This window comes from Strigops habroptila, chromosome 17 (genome assembly GCF_004027225.2).
Source record: "Strigops habroptila isolate Jane chromosome 17, bStrHab1.2.pri, whole genome shotgun sequence".
NCBI classification, from domain to species: domain Eukaryota; kingdom Metazoa; phylum Chordata; class Aves; order Psittaciformes; family Psittacidae; genus Strigops; species Strigops habroptila.
Genome location: NC_044293.2, coordinates 5,222,362 through 5,243,509, shown reverse-complemented (window position 1 = coordinate 5,243,509; position 21,148 = coordinate 5,222,362). Strand labels below are relative to the sequence as shown.

At 49.3% G+C, this 21,148-nt stretch overlaps 1 protein-coding gene across 2 annotated transcripts; it reads right to left on the bottom strand.

Moving 5' to 3' along the window:
* Positions 1-1,295: 1,295 nt before the first annotated feature.
* Positions 1,296-12,336, bottom strand: LOC115616403 (transmembrane protein 45B-like). 2 transcript variants are annotated; one of them, XM_030505579.1, is made up of 7 exons: positions 12,237-12,336; positions 8,443-8,614; positions 5,804-6,005; positions 5,247-5,459; positions 4,095-4,279; positions 3,118-3,263; positions 1,477-2,179 (listed from the first exon to the last, which is right to left on the bottom strand). In XM_030505579.1, the coding sequence occupies exons 3-7, from the start codon at positions 5,985-5,987 to the stop codon at positions 2,062-2,064; spliced, it is 846 nt and encodes a 281-aa protein (XP_030361439.1). In that variant the 5' UTR covers positions 5,988-6,005; positions 8,443-8,614; positions 12,237-12,336; the 3' UTR covers positions 1,477-2,061. The 2 variants fall into 2 exon arrangements, with proteins under 2 accessions (XP_030361437.1, XP_030361439.1); XM_030505577.1 differs by lacking the exons at positions 8,443-8,614; positions 12,237-12,336 and adding an exon at positions 7,525-7,631 and having other exon boundaries at positions 1,296-2,179; positions 5,804-6,009.
* Positions 12,337-21,148: the final 8,812 nt, after the last annotated feature.

Sequence of the window (21,148 nt, the reverse complement as noted above, 5' to 3'; positions counted from 1 at the left end):
CAAAAACACAAGTTAATAACTCAGTTTATATGGTGAAAATCAGGATCGAGGACAATTGGCCTCAATACCTGAGCTATTCACAAACATGGTTTTCTTTTAGCTAAAAGGAAAATGCTTATTCCTCCTCCAGAAGTGATCACTACCTGTATTCTCTCACTTAACCACAGGCTGTATCTCTCCTCCTTGGCTGACCTTCATACCTTGGGAAAGAATGTGCTCTAGAGCTGGAAAACAAATTAGCAAGCGCTATCCTGACAGTGCTGAGGTGTTTGCAGGAGCAGGGATTAATGAGGCAGACAGAAACTATTCCAGACACCGGGTGCTACAGAGGGGAAAAGCTTCTTGTGGCTGTGCAATGACGAGAGACAAAGAAAACCTTGGGGTGAAAGGAGGCGGCAACTGCATTGAGAGCAGCCAAAAGAGCAGGGAAGGATTGAATAAACCTTCTCCCACCTTCACAAGCAAGGAGTGCTTTCCAAAAGCAAAGTTAGCCTTCATCTGTGCGCCCTGCGATGGGAATAACCTCTGGTTTTAGCAAGGGTGGCTGCGTGGGGACTGCAACCTCAGCCAGCCTAGGGGAATGGTGGAGGAGCTTTGCCTGGTGCTGCCCTCATGTGGCTATTTAATGGGAATAGGGATGTTGGGACTGTTTTCCAAGAGGAAAATAATGCAGAGACTTAATTGCACCGTGTTTATCACATGGATTTACAGAGATGTGTTGCTCTGCTGCTTAACTCTCTTCACGCCGAGGCTGTTTGCACCTCCCAGTATCCAGCCTTGCAAAACAAACCATGTCAGTGCTGGAAATAGAGGAAAGCTGGTGTTCAAGGAGAGCCAGTCAGGCTTTATAGCACTGTTAATGAGCAATAAAACCCAGGTTACAGCCCACTTATTCTGCAAGAGGCTCTTTGCACAAGGGAAAGGGTGCTAAAACATAAGCTTTGCTTTCCGTGCTTTCCCCTTTTCCAGAAAAACGTCTGGATCTGCCAGTAGCTGCTTTCCTCTTCAGCCATGAGCAAGCACAAAAATCAGCTGCCATGCACCACCCCCGTTAGACATCAGGGAGGAGGCTTCATCCTTCCAGCCCCAGGGTCTGAGACGTGAACAGATGCAGTTCAGCTTGTGCTGGTGTTTATTTTTTATATATATATATATGTATGTGTGTGTGTATATATATATATTCATTTTTACCGGCATCTTTTCCTCCTATCGAGGAGGTGACATTTCCAGTCACTTTTTTGCAAGAAATTAGCTGGCAAAAGAAGGCTAAAAAAAAAATGTGGGCCTGTTTCCTCTCACATTCCAAGCCAAGGGGTTTATTTCCAGTGGAAAACTGGGAGGGTTTATGAATGCCTGCTGCATAGCCATGTATCTTACAGCCCTTCAGGCTTTGCAGGTCTGAGAGATGGATTTGTCTAAGTTATTATCACACACTCTATAATTTATCAGTCTTAAATGTAAGGATATCAGGCTCAGTGGGGATTTTTATTTCACATTTATTCACTCTTTCAGCCTTTAAGTGAACGGGAAAAACTATAATCAAAACCTCTCTTTAGTTTAATGCTTCGGTAATAAAACCTGCTTTGTGCACAATCGAGCCGTGGTGGTGCAAATCTGACATCCTCTCACACTCAACACTCTTTTACTGTTCCTCCTTGGGGTGATGCCTTGTTCCATAGGTACACGGTCTCAGCCTGGAGGTGTCCTTGACTCCAATGACAGCAGGTCAAAGCCTCCAGGCTCTAGGAAAAGTCAGCTGGTGAAAGGATGCCCTCCATCACTACAGAAACACACATGGGAATCTGTAGGATGAAGCAATCCTGTCACGTTGAATTCGCATGCCTAATTTTGTGGCTAAAACTCAGTGCTGGTTTAGGAAGGGCAATATTCGGGTATGGATGCGGGGCAGCTCCCCCTTGTGTGCTCAATGTGCTTCCCAGCAGCAGAACAGTGTCACCTCCCTTTGCTCTCCCAAAACAGAACTATCTCATTAGTGTTGGTTTTTTTTTCCTTCTAGAAAAGAGATTCTTCACGTGTTTGGAGCAGGTGATTGCACCCTCTTCACTCTTCATCAGATCCGCTTAAGAAGGTGGCTTGGGAGCTCGTGTTGTGCTTCTGCTGTCGGACGCCAAGACTGATGTAGGGCTCCCCGCTGCCTCCCCTGCACCTCTGGATGCAGCTGTAACACATGAGCAATAAATCACTGTTAGCAGAACCCCAAACTACTGCCACTCACCAGCATGCTCAAGGGAGCCCAGTGCACTTGTACTGAATACAGAAGAGAAGAAACTATTATAGAGTTCCTAAAATGCTGTTTGGGTGGGAATTGAGGGGATTTTATTCTGTATAAAGTCTATTTGTTTGCATAGACTATCCCATCTACCACTCAGAGAATCATGGAATGGTTTGGGTTGAAGGGAGCTTAAAGCTCCCCCAGTTCCAGCCCCCTGCCACGGGCAGGGACACCTTCCACTAGAGCAGGTTGCTCCAAGCTCCTGTGTCCAACCTGGCCTTGAACACTGCTGGGCATGCGGCAGCCATAACTAAGCTGGAAACGACCTTTAAGATCAAGTCCCAACATGTCTCAGCAAGACATGCAGCCCTTAGAGGCTCATTGGCCATAGGAGCACCTCTGAAACTGGGACAATGTCCCCTTCCCATCCCCTTGGAAAAGCCATGCTGGGGGCTGGTGATATTTTAGCCATCAGACAGCGCTGTTGTAGCTCTTGGGAACTGTCAACAGCTTGCAAATCCTTGCAAAGGAGGGGACAAAGTGTCAGGGAGTCCTGGTAATGCTTTGATTTCTGTATTGAATTAGAGTTTGACTTCCAGCACTCAGTGCAGAGGAGAAACACAGTGTGATTTCCAGGGGCGGCTTCAGGGTCTCTGTTATTTGACTTCTCCACATTTAATGCTTGTGCCTCTTGCTGACACTAGTTTGCATTCTGTACACTCAACACATAATGTGCACGCTTGGGACTGTGCCCTGAACCTTGCTGTAGTGAGGAGCTGCTTATTCAGCTGTGAGTTTGTACTGCCGGGATGGGCTGGAGTATGTCTGCATCCCACTCCAGCCATCCCCATCCCTTCCTGCCCAAAGTCCTGCCCCAGCCATACCAGTAAGCGAGAGTGTAGTTTATAGCCAGGATGGCCACACTGGCTGCCCAGTGCCAGAAGAAGCACATGGTGAGGAACATGATGTTGCTGTGGTCCTTCTCATCCCACATTGGGCCTCCCCATGGCTGGAACAGCACGACCCCGATCTGGGTGGAACAAACAATGTATTACCTTGAGGGGAAAGAAAATCAATGTACAGCACCTCTATGTCCATCTCTGTAACTACCACGATCCACGTGGTGAGGAGGGACTAGAGCCCTGACCAGGATAGTGGGTTTTGCTGAGATAGTGGAAGTCCAGCCTTGCAATGAGAGACCACACAAAGCAAGTCTGCCCCTGTGGTCTCTCTTCTTCTGTGCAATACCCACACCACAATTGTCCCACTGCATTGCAGACTCCTATCCTTCCTTTAAAACCTCCCAGTTTAGCACTTTACAAGCTCAGCCCAGTTTTTAACCTCTGAATAAAGGCCGGTTTGAGTTAGGGCAGCTGAGAAAGAGGAGGGAACTTGCATTTCTTTTTGGCGCCTTAGCGTTGGCAGTGCTGATTTCTTTGCCTCTCCACCTCCTGCCAAAGCAAGCAGTTGGCTGTATTTTAACTCAGCCTGTTTATTGCTTGGTGGGGTTTGCATCTTTCCACTAAACCAGAGGGAGTGCTGCAGGGTGCATTAGACACATTAAGCAATTAGGAGTTGGTTGTTAGATCCTGTAAAGCGTTGCTCACTCACTGCGAGCACTTGCTTGGGCTCTTCCCCCCAGAGAAGCCATAAGCCAAGACAAACAGCAACTTCAGCAGGAGCAGCCATCAGAGATGACCAGTGATAAGCACATTTTCATTGGGGGTTATGATCTATTTATGAAGCGAGCCTGGCAAAATTATCCTTCAGAGATTGTGTGATTGGTATGTGATGTACGGCTTCTGATCCTCTTTTCCTACTGCTCTCCTACCTCGCTGCTCTGCTCCATAAGAGAACTGACCTGCCAGAACCACGTTCCCTGGACGATGGTGACACCAGCTCTGAACATCTCCAGGACAATGTTGTCACGCAGAAAGACCTCCAGCATGGTGCTGCAGGCCCCTGCGAAGATGGCGATGAGGAGCAGGGAGTGGATGTGCTGGTCCAGCATAGGGCGGTGAAGGACATGGTAATAAAAGAGACAACCTGCAAAATACCAGGTTAAAGTAGAGTTAGTGACACCAACCATGACCACAGAGCCCTGGCAGGGTAAATCACCTGCCCGGTTGGCAAACTGAGGCAGGTCACCATGAAAACAAGGCACTCCACATAGCACCATCCCTCTGGGTCTCCTGGCGCCCCACCATCCTGGAGGGATGAGATGCCCAACCTTGGGGTAGGAGGATCTGAGCAACATGGGGACCAAAGACAGAGGACAACAGAGGGGTGATTTTCTTCACCTTTTCAGATCACCCTTTCCTCATAGCCAGGTTCCTGCTGCATCCTGCTTTTTTACTGCTAAAACCTCACCATTTTCTTGGGACTTGTAAATACAGGTTTCCTTTTCTTATGTACCGAATGGTGCCTGTTGAGCTGCCCCTGCTGCTGCTTGGAAAACCACTGGGATGAGGGAAGGGAAAATAACAAGAGCCGTGCCTTCCTTAATGGCTTTCCTACATGAGCAAGACCTTCATTTCCCAGTGTCTTTTGCCTGCATGCTCCAAGAGGGGTCTGAAATCCTGACTCGTGACTTGCAAGACAGCCTGAAGACAAAATGATATTCATGATGTGCTGAAGCTGGAATAAGTCACTTGAGTTTGCCACGTGCAATGCAAGCAGATGAGGGTGATGATGCCTGCAGTGCAATTAATGGCTCTCGGGGGGAACACAGGCACACAAACAGCTCTGTAGATGGAAGATAAATGCAGCATTCTCTGGCCATTTATCATGGTGAGGAAACTCAGCCTGCTGCTTTGTGCTGCTATCACCCCAGAAACCCCAAACCAAGCAAAGCCAGGACCTATTGGTGCCTGTATTTCCCATCCTGCTCTGATAATATATCACCTACAGTATGTCCTATCTTCAGGGCAATACCTCAGTCTGGCAAATTCTGGTCCCTTTCTGACTCACCCTTCAGCATCCCTCCCCATATAAAGCACCACCTTGTACCAACCTTCAACAAACACTGCCACAGACAGCATGAGGCGATCCAGACCCCGCGGCACCACTGGGGAGATGTAGGTGAAGATGTCCACCACACCAGAGAGGCCATAGAAGAGGTACATGGTGGTGTGCTGCCAGTTCATCAGCTTCACCCAGTCGTGGTTCTCCCCACTGTAGAGGTACAGGTGAGGACCATCCGGGACGAACTGCTCTGCCAGCATCCCTGCATGGGCACACGAGAGCATGCTGTCCTCATGCCTTATTTGCAATGATTGTTGACTCGACTCATTGCTGGTGGGGTGGTTCTGAAGCAAGAGGGGGTGGTTTTGCATGAAGGAGAAAGGACTGGATGTCAAAATCAGGCCTGGGCATAGTAGTGGTAGCTCAGTTTGAAAAGGGATAAGAGACTTGGCCTTTCACATCAAACTCTACTAGAGATCAAGACAAGATGAACATCAAAGACTCATCCTTCCACATGTAGACTCGTTTCTCTGAGTAAGGGCTCCAGTACAGTCATCACTACAGGCTGGGAAGTTACCAGCATAGCCAGTAAAATATAACCCTTACCTATGAGAGCAAAGATGATTTTGAGTCCCCCTTCGATGGCATCCACATGCTGGAAGCAATAAATCCTGTGGTATTTCTTATTTACTTTCTGGCTGAGATACTGCAGTGGGTATTTCACAGACCACCAGAGCCCAAAGAGCAGGAAGAAACTGCCTGGAAGTGCATGACCCTTGAAGTTTGCCATCCTGACAACCTCCTCTGTCTGCAAGGCAAAGAAAAATACATGTCATGATACGAGTTACACCAGTTATTTGACATAACAATGGAAAGAATGGGGTTTCCCTTTCAGGGAAAAACTAGAAAAGGATTGACCAGGCCCATGGGAATACAAAGGAGCATTGAGAAACTCTCCAAGAGTGAGAGGTGGGAATACCAGGGGCCTCTCTTTGTCCCAAGATTAGGAAGTGTCTAAAAATGCCAGAGCCCAGACTAGCTTAGCTGATGCTCCATATCTGCTGCAATCTCTGACACATTCCAGCTTGAACTTACCTCCTCCCAGCTCCTGCTTTTCCTACCTTTGTATAGGAATGAGTGAGAGCATCCGCTGCAGAGCAGGGCAGGGTGGGCTTTTTAGGACCAGGTAGGAGAGAGAATACACAGGGAAACCAGTAAGGTCTGGGGGTAACCATCAGTGGGTTCCTTTAGCTCCTGAGACAGCCACAGGAGTGCTGTGTTATGTCCAGAACTGTTTTAAATACCTGGAATTATTTCAGCCCATGGAGGGGGAAACCAAAACCACCTGCATCCATTTCACAAAGCCAAAGCATCTTGTTAAAAATGTAGCTTCACAAACAGCACAAAAGCTGCTGGAAACAAAATTGTCTGGGTTTGGTCAAACAAACCAACTCGCCCCCTGCATCACTACCTCCTCCCATCCCGTCTTCTCTCCCTGCAGCATCACTGAGCCAGGATTTGCACCACGCAGAGCCCAGGGTCACAACCAAGCAGGCAGCAGAGTCAGGGACCTGTTTCCTAGGGGATTTAGAGCAATTCTAACCCAGCCAGCTCCTGTTTGCCATTTGCTGCTTTGCTTAATTAGGTAGAGAAACTATTAGCTCTTTCATGTGGGCTCCAGTGTATCGTCGGGGGCCTGCCTTGGTGCCATCACAGGTCGGTTGTGTCAGGCTGGTCAATTAGGATGTTTTAATTGATAGCAAAGGCTCTGCTGCCAGTGCCCAGGACTTCCTTCTCCATTTAGCAATGCCCTTCTCCAGCAGAAACTAGCTTCCACCATCCACATAGGGCAGCTCTGGACTTGATCCCACCCATCCCAGATGCTCATGATCTGGTTCTCCTTAAACCACCTTCCTGACAAGGCTTCAGTCCCCACTCATTGGAAATATAAACCAAAAATTGCTCTTCAGAGATTCACAGCCTGGTTTGGGTTGACGGGACCTTAAAGCTCATCCAGTTCCAACCCCCTGCCGCAGGCAGGGACACCTTCCACTAGAGCAGGTTGCTCCAAGCCCCTGTGTCCAACCTGGCCTTGAACACTGCCAGGGATGGGGCAGCCACAGCTTCTCTGTGCCAGTACCTCCCCACCACTTATTCTGCTGTTGCCTGCCTTCTGCATAAAGGACAGTTCAGGCATGAGGTGAACATGGCTTGTGCTGCCAGCCTTTGAGAGGAGAGAGCGGGTGCATTGGCTTTGATTTCAGGTCACTTTGTCCCAGGGACACCTTGTTTCTCCCCTTGAAGCCCATGCCCCAGTGCTCAGCTGCGTGCAGATACCATCTCCCAGAGGAAGCTGTCCCTGGTCAGGAAAATGTGCTGGGTTAGATCAGACCTGCTAAAGCCCCTGGAGCCAACCTGCCTGAATTGAACTGGTTTAACCAAACCACCTAATCCAACAGCTCACAGTAAGCAAACATTGCCTCCCCATGCAAACACCACCCTGGTGCATGCAGGGACATGCAGAGAGGGCTGATGTCCTTGCAGCTTACACTGGGCTGGTCCCAGAACACCTATGAGCTATCACGGTGGGTTTCATGCCAATACATTTAGGAGGGGATTTAATCCAGGAGTGAAAAAGCTGTGCATGGAAATGCTATTTTCTCTCTAGCAGCTTTGCAGGCATGATTTAAAAGGAGAGATTTATTGACACTGTGTAATTAAACACAAAATCAAAGCAAGACACCGTTCACCAGCAATGCCAGCACAGTCCAATGCATTAACACAATAGGCTGTTTAAAACTTGGAAAGGGACAAGCAGGGAATCAGAGCATCCACCTGTATCCCTGTGGTTAAGGGAGCAGCATACGTGAGCCAGGGAGATGGCTGAAACATTTCTGGGTGAGCAGAGAATCCCATCACATGCACACAATGGTATAACATCAGGATAAAGACTGAAAGCACAAGTAAACCCATCCCAGAATACCAAACAAACACTGCAGCCATATCGTGCCATATTAACGCCCTAACACTACCACAACAATACTTAGTAAAATATATAACTCCATGACCGAGCTCCAGCAGTTTTATTTTTAAGTTATATTTAATGGGACCTGCTAGTTTCCCATGTGAGATTTATGCTGTCAAAATAGGATGATCTAAAGGATAAGGTCCTTTCCAGCCCTAACCATTCTGTGACTCTATGATACACAGATCAATCAAAGCAGAGAAACTTAAAGGTCACTTACATGGAGAAGGAATCACCTGGCTGATGTGATATGGGGTGAGCTCGGTGCAACAATAGGGCCTGTTTCGGGGTTGCTGCTGTCTGTCCTGCCCGATGGCTCACCAGCAGGAAGCAGCACGGCTTCTCTGGGACGCGTGACCAGCAAAACTATTCCTCCTGCTTCTCTTCCTCCTCTGGAAACATGCAAATGGTGAGCACAGGGGGAAAAACCCAAACAAAACTGTTCTGTTTTCAACAGTGAGTGCCCTGGAGCAAACAGCTCTCATTTGGAGAAGGCTCCGGGGAGACCTTAGGGCAGCTCCCAGTGCCTAAAGGGGCTACAAGAAACCTGGAGAGGGGCTTTGGACAAGGGCCTGTAGGGACAGGACAAGGGGAATGGCTTTAACCTGCCAGAGGGGAGACTGAGATGAGCTCTGAGGCAGAAGCTCTTCCCTGTGAGGGTGCTGAGGCGCTGGCACAGGGTGCCCAGAGAAGCTGTGGCTGCCCCATCCCTGGCAGTGTTCAAGGCCAGGTTGGACACAGGGGCTTGGAGCAACCTGCTCTAGTGGAAGGTGTTGCTGCTGGATGGAGCTGCATGAGCTTTAAGGTCCTTTCAACCCAATCCGTTCTGTATCTCTCCAGCTCCAAATGCAATGAGACTTTGTCTGCAATGAATCACACTGGGAAAAAGAAAAAGCTGAAGGTCCAGCTGATGCTGTGGTTGAGAGCAACAACCACCATTACAGAGCATCCCTGCACAGCTTGACTTTTCCCTTCCCTCCTCATCCAACCTGCGTTTAATAACATACCCATGTCCCTGCTGGCTTGTAATTAGTGCACTTTGCCCCCTGATTATTACAATGACATGCACTACACTGGCTTAATGATTTACTGTTTCATCTGCTCTTATCACGTCCCAAAGGAGCTGGTTTCTTCTTGGTTTATAGCTCATACACCCAACCACCCCGGGAAGTGTTTGGAGCAACAGGGAGGATGGAGAGGAGCCCAACTAGGCTTTCACCTCCTTTTGCCCTACTGTGGCAGCCACATATAATCCCTTTCCACCTAAACTCTGGGCCCTTTGAGTTTTCCAAAAGTCACATTGGCTTTAATAAGAGTTTTTTTGAAAGGTTCTATTAGAGTTTCCATAACGTCAGGGCATCATTTCTATTCTCCCCAGCTTGGAAATCACAGTTTAAAGTTCACCACTGGAAACAGCTCCTGCTATTAACACTGCCCTTCAACCCCTGCAAATGAGGCAGTTCAGGCTCATCATAGCTGGTTTGCTCACTATGGGACCTTCTGCCTGGCTCTGGGGTGACAGGGACACTCCCCAGGGAAAGGCTGACTCAGTGGAGAAGAGAAATGTCTTGGCTTGCAATAAAGACAAAGGCTGAGCTCAGGCTGAGTTGAGGAATGGCAGCGAGGTGTGGATCTGGAAATAAGGAAGCTATTTCCAACCTTCTAGATGTGGTTTGGGTCTTGTCATAACCCCACAGCCTCAATACTCTACCTGGGAGGCTGGGAGGGAAGGCAGCCATCTGCTAATGGGCTGGATGGGGAAGACAACATGGAGGGGAGATAACTATGTCCCTGTGGGCAGAAAGATGGCAGAGGAGACACCCAGGAGATGTCAGGAGAGGTATTGCCTACAAATATACGCTTTCCTGTTGCTGCTGCCTCACTCTGTTACCAGCACTGTCTTCCTCGTCTGCAGAGGCACTTCTAATCATAGCAGCACATCCATTAGCTCCCCTAGGAGTTGGATCCCTAATGCATTAATGTCAAGCTAAAACCCCACTCTGAACCATTTCATCCTATTATCACCATTTTTCTTCTATCACTGCCTCCATCTGCACTGGGGAGCGTTCACAGTGACACTGAGCAATCATGGAACTCATTGCTAATACTCGTGAGCCCAGCCATGTCTGCAAAACCAGGAAAGCAGCTTTTCTGCTTCTAAAGGGTCCTCAGGGGTTTTAGACCTGGGCTAAGAACTATCATCATCATTGGAACCTGTTAGGCTCAATTGTTGGGGGATATCTGAAGGACCATCAGGTCCCAACACCTGAGGTAGACCAAGCTAACCCGAAAAGAAAGGCCATGGGAAAAAATCAACATGGAAGTTCAACCTGGGACAAAAGCCTCAAATTTGGGATGTTGGACCTGACGGCTATTTAATAGGCACAATGGACCCATCAGAGAAGAAACCGAAAAGCTGGTGATGGAGACGTTATATTGCTCTCTGCTTGCTACTGCTCTTCTTGACACTGCCTCTTTTATCCCTCTGTTTTAAAAGTCCCTGCTTTGGACTCTCCATCCTTACCCCTGCACTGAGCCTCCCCATCAGGGAAGCAGCAAAAAGCAACTCTAAGTTACAGCCCAGCAGAGAAAGCTGAGAAATCAAATAAATTGCCCAAAGCCATCTCAATTACAGGAGCTCAGAGTGGGCACTTTGTCACTCTTTGGCTTCTGTTTATGACCTGCATTTGTTTATTTGTGGTTTTAAGGCAATGAGATCTGACTAAAAGTTATCTGGTTTGGGAAATGAGCATTACCATCTTAAAAGCCATTTTTCTTTGCCTCTGTGTGCTGCCTGAGAGATTAAAGGGCTTTCTAGAGGTGGTGGATGCCATGGGACTCAGCAAGCCAAGCTCCACGATGTGCGGTGATGGAATAGCCCTGACTCCTCCAACCCCTATTACCTCACAAGTCCCGACATGAAACAGTGACTCAAAACTGGCATTACCACCACCAGCAATGCTGCAAAAATTGGTATTGTTTGATTTCTCAGCCTAAAACTGTATTTGCAATACAAAGCGCTCCTCACAACCGCCTTTGACATCCCTCAAGGAAAACTGCCTAAGACAAGCTACTAAAGAAACCATTTCCATTGCAATGTATCCCAGCTATATCCATTTGTTCACCTTAAACACATTAGGCCAAGCCTGTGGAGTACTGCAGCTACCCCTGGATTTATTAGGTAGCTGTGGCTGCCAGACATAAACCTCTGCAAGTGCCCCGTGCCTCAGTGCTTGCACCCTGTGCTGCACAAGTGAGATGTTATTAGTTGTTATATCAACAACCTGGTAGGAAGGAGGAAAAAACCTTCTCCTGCAGCACCCTGCACAGTCCCTGGGACTCTTCATCTGCACATTTTGGGGCACTAAAGAGACTGTTCTGGCCAGTTCTTCGGGGAGAGAGTTTCTGGTTGGGTGCACGCAGCAGTGATTTGGGTTTAGCTGTTAGGCAGAGCTTTTGCATGTAATTTGGCTGGAAGTGGGGCAGGCAGCCCAGCAAGGGGCTGGGAGGGTTTGGGGAGCACTGCTTGGCCCCAGCCTGCCCCACTCTCCCCTTTGCCGGCCTTTAAGCCCCACAGTGTTTATTTTTCCACTTCCTCCTTGGCAACGCTGCTGCATGTTCACGGGGCTGCCCCATCGTGTCCCACCACCACAGCGGACAGCAGCAAACCCCTTGTGCCCCATCCAATGGGGACCCCAGGGCGGTGGGACACCCCATTGTGGTGGGTCCAGGAAAACAGAGCCCACACCCCCATGACCCCCACAATTTCCTTTCCCATGGGGATGGGTGCAGGCTCACCCACCCCAACCTCTCTCCTCCTCCTCTATGGGGACAAGATGCCAAATGTTGGGGTGCCTCATCCTTACCCACCCAAAGGGCAGGCAGAGGGGTCTCTTTCTTTCCCAGCTATAGGGGGTGATCCCCACGGCTTGGGGTGACTTTCTCCCCACCTCCCCAGCCCCTTCCCAACATGAAACCCCCTCCCCACACCAGCCCTGGCCAGTGGAGCCTTACCTGTGCCGGTGATCCCGCTGCAGCACCTGCGCCCAGGTAAGCCGTGCTCCTCCCCTGCCTGCAAGACCTGCCTCCTCCCTGCCAGCCCTGGGTGCGCTCAGCCTCCCAAACCCCAGACAGATGGGAAGGATCACCCCAGACACATCAATAATCCACACCCCTGGGCACACCGCGTGCTTTGATTTGCAGTTTTCTCCCCCAAAACTCATCCCTGACTTGAAAAACTGGCTGCCTCGAGGCTTTGCCTCCTCAAAGTCTTTATTTTCTCACATTTCATTGCAATGATTCAATCTCTTTCTATCGACTCCCCCATCACCCACCTCGTGCAGGCTGTATGGGGCATTGTCCCCACCCCAGGTCCCCACATCCCTTGGCACAGCCCCAGCCACAAAACACTGCAAACCAGATTCATTTCCCCACAGCACTTCATTTTCTGTGCTTCCCAAGTCATGATGGATGGATGCTCCTCTGGGGATCCCCTGCTCATCACCCATATTTCAACTCGGAATTTTTGGACCAGGCCTCTTCTTATAAAATGTAGTTTATTCCTAGTACTTCCCACTTTCAACTCCAGCCCTGCAAGCGCTTTGCAAATGTTAAATAATTAACCCTCATGATGCCCTTGGGACAGAGGTAAGCATTATTATTGCTCTTTGTAAGAGAAGCACTGACAGAGCTCTCTGTGCAATAGCCTTGGGTTTAACTCACTTTCACAGAGCAACTACTTACACCCCTGAGAACAAATACACCTGCAGCAGGGAATCTGTAGTGAGAAAGCTGAGTTTAAATGTTTTACGTGTACCCACCCAGGTTTATATATGACTTCATGGGTAGAAGCGCTGTTTGGCAATCTTTTCTTACTACTATTATTTTGATTTATTAAAATCAAACCTATTCCCCCACCTTGTCCTGTTTAAACAGGTGACTTCTTGTAAAAATAGTTATCCATTAATATATCCTTTCTCACCATTCCGAGAGGTGGAAGGGAAGAAGCATCCCACAGGCATCCTCTCGCCACTGATTTTATTGGTGGTGGGGTTGGATGCCCAAACCAGGAGTGTTTATTCAGGTGGGGTGATTCAAATATTCCTGAGGCAAAAGCCAAGCTGCAGGCATTCCTTTTCTCTAGTTAGGCAGTTCCTCCATTCAATTGGTTCACGAAAGTCCTGGGAGCCTGTTGCCATTTTAACCTGTCCCACAAGCTCTGGAATGCATCGGAATAAATCAAGGTGTTTATGGTAGCCCTGCTGCAGGAACATCAGAGGCTTTACCCAAAAAACACACACTATACCTGAAGCTGAGGTTGAGAGATAAATGGAAGGAAAACAAGTGGTGAGATGAAGGGAAACACGAAGAATTATTTAGCTGTGGTGTTGCTGCCTTTCTGTGCAAGCTCATGGAAAAACACAAGTGCAAAGGAGACACCAAAAACGCTATCCAAGTTCTCAGCCATTAGTTGTTGGACCTGGTACATAAATCCCACAGCTTTTCTCACTTGGAAAGGTTGAGGTTTTAGCTGAAAACTGAACTTTTTAGCTAACCCTGACTCTGAAATGGGAGCTTGCTCCCACCGAGTGCTCTGCTGCGTCCTGTTGGTGTTTCTTTGCTACCAGGAAATCTGCACTATCAAATATTTGCAGAACAAAACCACAGGGTGTGTGTGTGTTGGGGGGTGGATCTTACTATAAGGAAACAAATAAGCTCTCCATGTATATACATTGTAGTAAAGCCCATCCCTGAGCTGGGGGTTAAACAGAATCCAGCCTCAGCAAAATGTCTCACTTCCCTATGCTCCAGAGCAAACATTTCCCCATAAAATACACCAATAACCAAAGTAATCTCTAATTTATATATACATCTTCACTAGATCTCAGCCACTTTAAGCCCTTGCAATTGCTTAAACAGCCTGGAAATCAGATGTAAAGCCTATAACTTATCTAACCTGTGTCCAGAGTTTGGCCTCTCACCAGCCACATGCGCTGGGCTGCCATTGGAGATGGGTCACCGCGCTGCACTGCACACCCAGCCAAAACAACAGCCAACATAGGGCTCAAGTCCTGCTCATCAGCTTTTCTGCATCTTCTTGCATCAGATCAGTCCTGGTAAAAACCCACAATTCCTGTCTAGGAATTCTGTGGCCTCAAAAAGCTGTTTTGTGTCCTACCGATCTCTATTTCCCACCTCTTCGTGTCTATTTTGTCCCTGCCTATCCCATGCAGAATTGCAGCCCCTAAACCTGCCCATAGGACCTCTGACAGCAAACAGCAGCCTGCAGTGTCCTTACACTGGCATGCCAGTGCAGTGAGCAGGAAAACAGGAGTTTGCTGCTCTGGGAAACATGTCAGAATGCCCTCTGGAAAGGCAATATGTTCTTTGGTACCTGCAGTCTCCAAGGATGGAGGGAGCGATGGATAAATAAGATTGGGAATTGCTCAGAATTAATTGCTCAGAGAAATGGGAGGAATGGTGGAATGTCAGAGGCAGGAAACCGATTCCCTTGTTTTCATGTGCTGGCAGCGGATGGGTGAAAGAGCCATGAGCTGCCACAGGTTTTCTGCAACTGCAAGATGCAGGGAAATTGGCCAGCAAGCTGAAGAGCTGCGTGGCACACTCACCCAGACACAGAGATTTATATGGTCCCTCGCTGGGATATCGATATGTTTTCCAGCCAAGATAATGAATTACACCTCCTTTTCTTTCCCCCTGTCCTGCACCCATGCATGGGAGCATATGAAACCTGTCTAAATAAGCGGGTGTTCAACATAGCACCCACCACAGGCAATATACCTGTGGGAATATGGTTGCATACCTCGTCCTCCCATAGATGCGACAGCTCTGTCCCATCATCCTTCCTGGTACCCAGGGAAAGATCCCTTCAAAGCACCCTCCCATCGGCTGAGCCCTTACCTGTCATATGTAACCCAGATTTGCAGTAATGATGAAGTACCTTGCAACAGGAGAAGAGGCAGAGACCTTCAGCTAGCTCCAAACTACCACCAGCACCATTTACTCCTCGTTCTGGGCAGCTTTAGTCCCCACACAGGGCGCGATGAGGAGTGAAAAGAGCCCCGAGGAAGCACAAACTGGGAACTAGCAAAGGAGGTGGAGAAGGACTGCTTGAACTCTGCTCAAAATGTGGCCTAATCCTTGCAAACACCCTGTTCCTTTGCAAAGACGTCGAGGAATGAGGTTGCCAGATGGCAAAATGAGAAGATGAATCAATCTGATACAGCACATCTGCAGCTGCACAGAGCAAACAGCATCTGTGCACAGCTGGACCAAAAAGGGATCACTCTGGGGCAGAGCTTGGCAAAGAAAGGCGGCACAAGTGAAGAAACCACCCCAAAGGTTTCTATTACAGCCCCCCCTAAATAGATTGAGACCTTGTCTGGGTGGAAAGAGGCAAGAGGGGACTGGAATTAAATGAAAGCAGGGAGAGCTTGGCCACGAAGTGATTGAAACTGCATCAGTCCCAGCTGGATGCCAGCCCTGCAGCGTGCTTGGACAGGGGAATAGCGTTAATAAGGGACAGAAGATCACTAAAAAGAGAATAGTGTAGCCAGATAAAAGCAATGTAAGAGACAGCCAAGGCAGAGAGCAAGAAAACAGCAAAAAGCAATAGAAAGGGAGATACAGGGAGAGGTGGTGGAGGGTAAATGTTAAAGTGATTGCACCCAAAAATGAGCACAAAGTGGGCAAAACTCCGTGGGAAATTGTAATGGGGGCAAGCAGGGTAAGAACATAACTTACAGCTGATGCAAGAGCAAGAAAAGCAGGCAGGAAATGATGCCATGAAACCAGCTCCATCCTGCATCAGAGAGGGGCTGTCGTTGCATGGCCCAGGCAGGAGAGGTACAGTTAAATAAATGGCCATTTTTCCCCCGGGGAGCTGGTGCAGGCAGAGGAAAAACACGGTAAAACACTAAAAAACACCCCAGAGATCTGGTTTGGGCTTTTCCCCTCCTTCAAGCTGCCACTGAGCAGTGAGTGGAGCAAGGGCACATCTCGGTGGTAGAGGGAGGAATGTCACCTCCCTCCGCCTGGGCTCGCCCTTGCTGTTCATACCCATGTCACCCATTAAAACGAGTGGGATTTATTTGGGATAAAGAAGAACAATTATTCGTCTATCTTAAGCACCTGGAGCTGGAAGAAATACATCTGGCTGGCGGTGAGGTTATTTGGAACATGGAATTGTGAGGAACCAGCAGCATCAGATGTGGAGGGTAGTTTCATGTGAAAAGAGGGAAAATAAGTTCATCATCTTGACATGTTAACGCTGAGCTCTTTGCTGTTTAAATTAGGTTTGGGAACTGTTGTTGTTAATACTGATAGTTATTTTTCTTCTTTCCCATATTTATCACCCTTACAGTTTGTGCCTGTTGTTCTCCTCCCCAGCACTCCAGCTCCAACCCTCTTTCCTAAGCAAACATTTATCATTTCTGCTACTTTTCAGCATCCCAGTCAATCCTAAAAGTTGCATTTCCCCAAAAAACGATGGGGAGCGGAGCCAGTTCAAACCCTGATATTTACTGACCTTTAGCAATGGAAATACAGCCCCAATGTGCAACAAACCAGCATCTCCCCAGGCTCGGGGCTGCTGAAGCGTTTCCGTCTTCCCTGTAAATCCATGCTCATGTAGAAGAAAGCTTTGGGAGGGCTGTGAGAAGTGGGTGCTGGGTTTTCAGGGAGCAGCCTTCACACCGGAGAGCTTGCACATGGCATTTGTGTGGTTAAATGGGAGAAGAGGCAGGAATTGGGGTTGGGGTCCTTATGGATGCAGGGACAAGGGTTGCAGGATGCTTCTGCTGCCCCGGTCTTGGGGACCAGCCATCATATGGTGCGGCTGGACATGTCTTGGGTGTGCAGAAATGAATCCCTGGGTAATTTGGGAACACTAGGTGGTGCTGAGGGCTTGCAGAAAGGCTCTGAGGCTGCCACCGAGGGATGCTCAGGGGTGCAGGCCTGGGAGGACCAGGGGCTGCATCCCCATCTCGGGGTTGGCTTTCCGCTAGTGGAGCCCAGCCCCATGCTGCTGGTGAGATGCTCCTTGTGTTGCTCTGTCACAGCCCTCCCCCTGCTAAAGGCACTGGTTTTAGCAAGACCAGCTCTAAACTGGTCCCTCCCCATCCTTTCCTAGGGTTGCACTGCACATCACATCCCTGTTTTACAAATGGGGAAACTGAGGCACAATGTGAGGTATTACCAGGGGCAGTTCCCATCCCCACCCACTGTCCCGACCCACCTGGCATCATCCAGTGAGGAGGCACCATTGCCTTTTGGCAAGTCCTAAACCATAGAATCCCAGACTGGTTTGTGTTGGAAGGGACCTTAAAGCTCATCCAGCTCCAATCCCCTGCCACGGGCAGGGACACCTTCCACTAGAGCAGGTTGCTCCAAGCCCCTGTGTCCAACCTGGCCTTGAACACTGCCAGGGATGGGGCAGCCACAGCTTCTCTGGGCACCCTGTGCCAGCGCCTCAGCACCCTCACAGGGAACAACTTCTGCCTTAGATCTAACCTGAGCTTCCCCTGTTTCAGTTTGAACCCATCACCCCTTGTCCTATCACTATAGTCCCTGATGCAGAGTCCCTCTCCAGCATCCTTGTAACCCCCTTCAGACACTGGAGCTGCTCTAAGGTCTCCCCAGAGCCTTCTCTTCTCCAGACTGATCCAGCCCAGCTCTCTCAGCCTGACTCCAGAGCAGAGCTGCTCCAGCTCCTGCTCATCCTCGTCGCCTCCTCTGGACTTGCTCCAACAGCTCCACATCCTTCTGATGTTGAGGAAACCACACTTGAAGGGCTTCAAAACCACCCTTAAAACAGGACTGCAGCAAAGTGCCTGCTTTTCAGCCACACATCCCGTTGGTGCTGCGACTTTCACATGCAGAGAGGAGATTTCCAGCACCCTTGTGGGAAACAAGGAGGCTGCTTCCCAGGGTGAAAGTGCTGCAGGGCTGCCCCCAGCCCCAGCCCCCTTTGCCCATCACCTCCCATTCCTCCCCCGGCTCCGGTTTCACGGCGGGTCCATGAGCAGCATCTAAAATAATGGAGCAGTTGTCACCGTTGGACAGGGGAAGGGGGGTCTATTTTAAAATACCCAGCTTAGCCCAAAGGGCCGAGGGGATTGTGGCAGGGCCCAGCTGTCCCCGCGGGTGCTTCAAAGTCCCGGGCGGGATGCCTCGGCATGCTGCTCCGGCTGGGAAAGGGAGCCAGGCTGCCGAGGGACGAGCTAATGGTGTTTTGACGTGATGCTTCAAGAGAGAGATGGAGGGAGCAGCTGGAAGGGACCTGGGGGCGATGGAGGGAGGATGGGAGGGGAGAAAAAGGAGATTGGGAAAGGGATGCAGATGTGACAAGGTTGCACATCCCTTTGGATTGGGGGGGAATATGCCAAAGCAGAGGGATGCTGCAAGCCCCGGGCACATGAGACCGAAGGGAAGCACATCTCACCAGAATATTCTTCTTGTCCTGTACCACTTCTGATGGCGATGTGGCCAGTATCTGCTCCCGCTGGGACAAAACTTGTAGTCTGACGGAAAAGAGAAGCACTAACACCTCATAATGTATGTAATACAATCAATAATGCCCCATCCCTGGCAGTGTCCAAGGCCAGGTTGGACACAGGGGCTTAGAGCAACCTGCTCTAGTGGAAGGTGTCCCTGCCTGTGGCAGGGGGTTGGAACTGGATGAGCTTTAAGGTCCCTTCCAACCCAAACCATTCCATGATTCTGTGATAATCCCACAGTACTACCAAGCTTTGGCCATGCCTTGGTCATCAAGGCAGGGCTTCCCCTTAGCTGCAGGCCAAAAGCCAATACATTTTATGCTGCCTGTAATGTAAGAGCTGATGCCAGCCCTAAAAGCAGAACCCAACCTGCCCTTCCTTTTGGTTAGTGTGAGGCTGGATGTCTGAGAGAAGACAAGGATGCTGTCTTCATCTTGGCCTCTTGCTTGTACTCTTGCTCGTACTCCAGCTCTTACTCTTGCTCTGTCAGCATGCAAGCAGGATTGGCCTCCCTCCTGCTGGTCGCCTATTGCTGAGTCTGGTGAAAAGTGGATGCTTCTCTCTTCCAGACTTAGCATTCAGCCCTCTGCTTTATTTTGCTTCATTTCTCTGCAAGCCACTAAAGCCCATTGCCTTGCATACTTCTCACATTTAGCTTGCCAGAGATTGCCAGTGGCATATCCATCCCAGTGACCTTCCACGGCACTACATGGTCTCCCTGCCTTTGCCATCAGGGTGAATTTATCCCCAAAGTCAATCACCACAGGAGATGAACAGCCCAATAAATAACAGACCCACTTGTCCATGTGCTTCTTGTTCCTCCCCTCCCTTTCCCAGAAATACTGGGCACTAGTTACACCTGAACTTTGATTTTTTTTGGGGAAAAACCATACTCAGGATGCTGATCAATTGAGCATTGTGACTTCTTACAGCTCTCAGTCATGGCTCACCTGATGCCTGTGCAAGATGGGTTAAACACAAGGATGATCCTATTCCTCCATAATGATATGATTAAGGGAGGTGTGATTAGGAATGTGATACGTCATCACACCCTCTTGCAGTGCAGACACCATCCATCTCACACCTCAGCTCCATCAACAATACCCACCCAGCAGGGCCAAGCCACGCACGGGCAGATACGTAGGAATCTTTCAGCCCTGCACGCAGTAGGAATGACTTCCCAAAAAACATCTCTCATCCTTCCATGAATAACCAACTATTTAACGTCTCATGTAAAGACCATCAAGGGTTTTCCCCACGCAACAGGCATAGCCGGATAAACATGATGTGTTTTGGTTAAATTGGCAAATTGAAAAGGTGCTTTACCTGAAGCCAGGGCAAACCGTTTCGGAATTGCATGGCCGAAGCAAGGTGAACCCAGAGCGATTCCCAGCGCCAGGCAAAAGCCGTCTTTCAGCAGCTGCCAGCCATCTATTAGATGGGTTTGAACTCCAGCACAAGCCGAGCCTGGGGGATGGAGGCAGACAAATGTGGAAAAAACCCCAAATTGTGTTAATTACCAGCCATTCGTGTGACACGAAGCTGCCCCGGTCCATCATCTCATCCCCCGCGCCGCGGGGCTCAGGCTTTCATGCCGAGGTCCCACCGGACCCCGTGTTTCTCCCCATTGCCATAGGGATGGCAGCTGCAGCTGGTTGCTCCCGTTAGAAGGAACCGCCGGCGCTCCCGAAACCATTTCGGCAGCATTTGTCACAACAGCTTCTGCTTAATCTCGCTTTCATTTGTAATTGCTTTCTTGCCCGACACCGGAGCCTCCCAACCCGCCCCTCGCCGGGCGCGCATGGGGGTGGCATGGCAAGATGAAAAGGGATGGAGTGGAGACTGTCTTGTGAGGAGGACGGTGGGCTTCAAACGGGCTGGGGCTCCTCCGAAGGCGATTGAAGTGGGCCGAGGGATGGAGCCGGAGCCTTTGAGGCAGCCCCATCAGCTCGGCCAAGAATGATGAACACATAGTTCATCTGGGGAGCCAACAGCTGTAGGGAACAAGCGATTTCCAGAGGATTAGGGGAGAGCTGTGAAAGGGAGCTCCCATGGGAAGCCTAAAACCCTCCTCTTGAATTCAACCAGCCAAGAACACATGTTGGAGCCTTTGACTTACTTTTTAAGCAACTTTTCTCCCTCCCTCCCGCTCCCCCCCTTTTTTACCCAAACTACTCCACAAATAAAATAGTTTAAGTTGTTGAAGCACAAGGCAGGAAAAATGGGGTCTGTAGGAGAGAGATGAATTATTTACTGATTTCTAAATGGAGTTTTGCTATTTTATTTCGATCTAACCCTGGCAGTAGTATTATAAATTTCCCAGCATTTCCATGTATTAGGTTTTAAGTTCTTAACAGTCGCCAGCAAGGCAAGGAAGCAAGGGAGACGACTTGTCAAGCAAAGCTGAGC

Coding starts and splice junctions, on each gene's coding strand:
- LOC115616403 (XM_030505579.1), bottom strand. CDS start 5,987: ATGGCAAACTTCAAGGGTCATGCACTTCCAGGCAGTTTCTTCCTGCTC. Junction 5,460..5,803: donor AATCATCTTTGCTCTCATAG/GTAAGGGTTATA, acceptor GTGCCCATGCAG/GGATGCTGGCAGAGCAGTTC. Junction 3,264..4,094: donor AGGGAACGTGGTTCTGGCAG/GTCAGTTCTCTT, acceptor TGTTCCACCCAG/ATCGGGGTCGTGCTGTTCCA.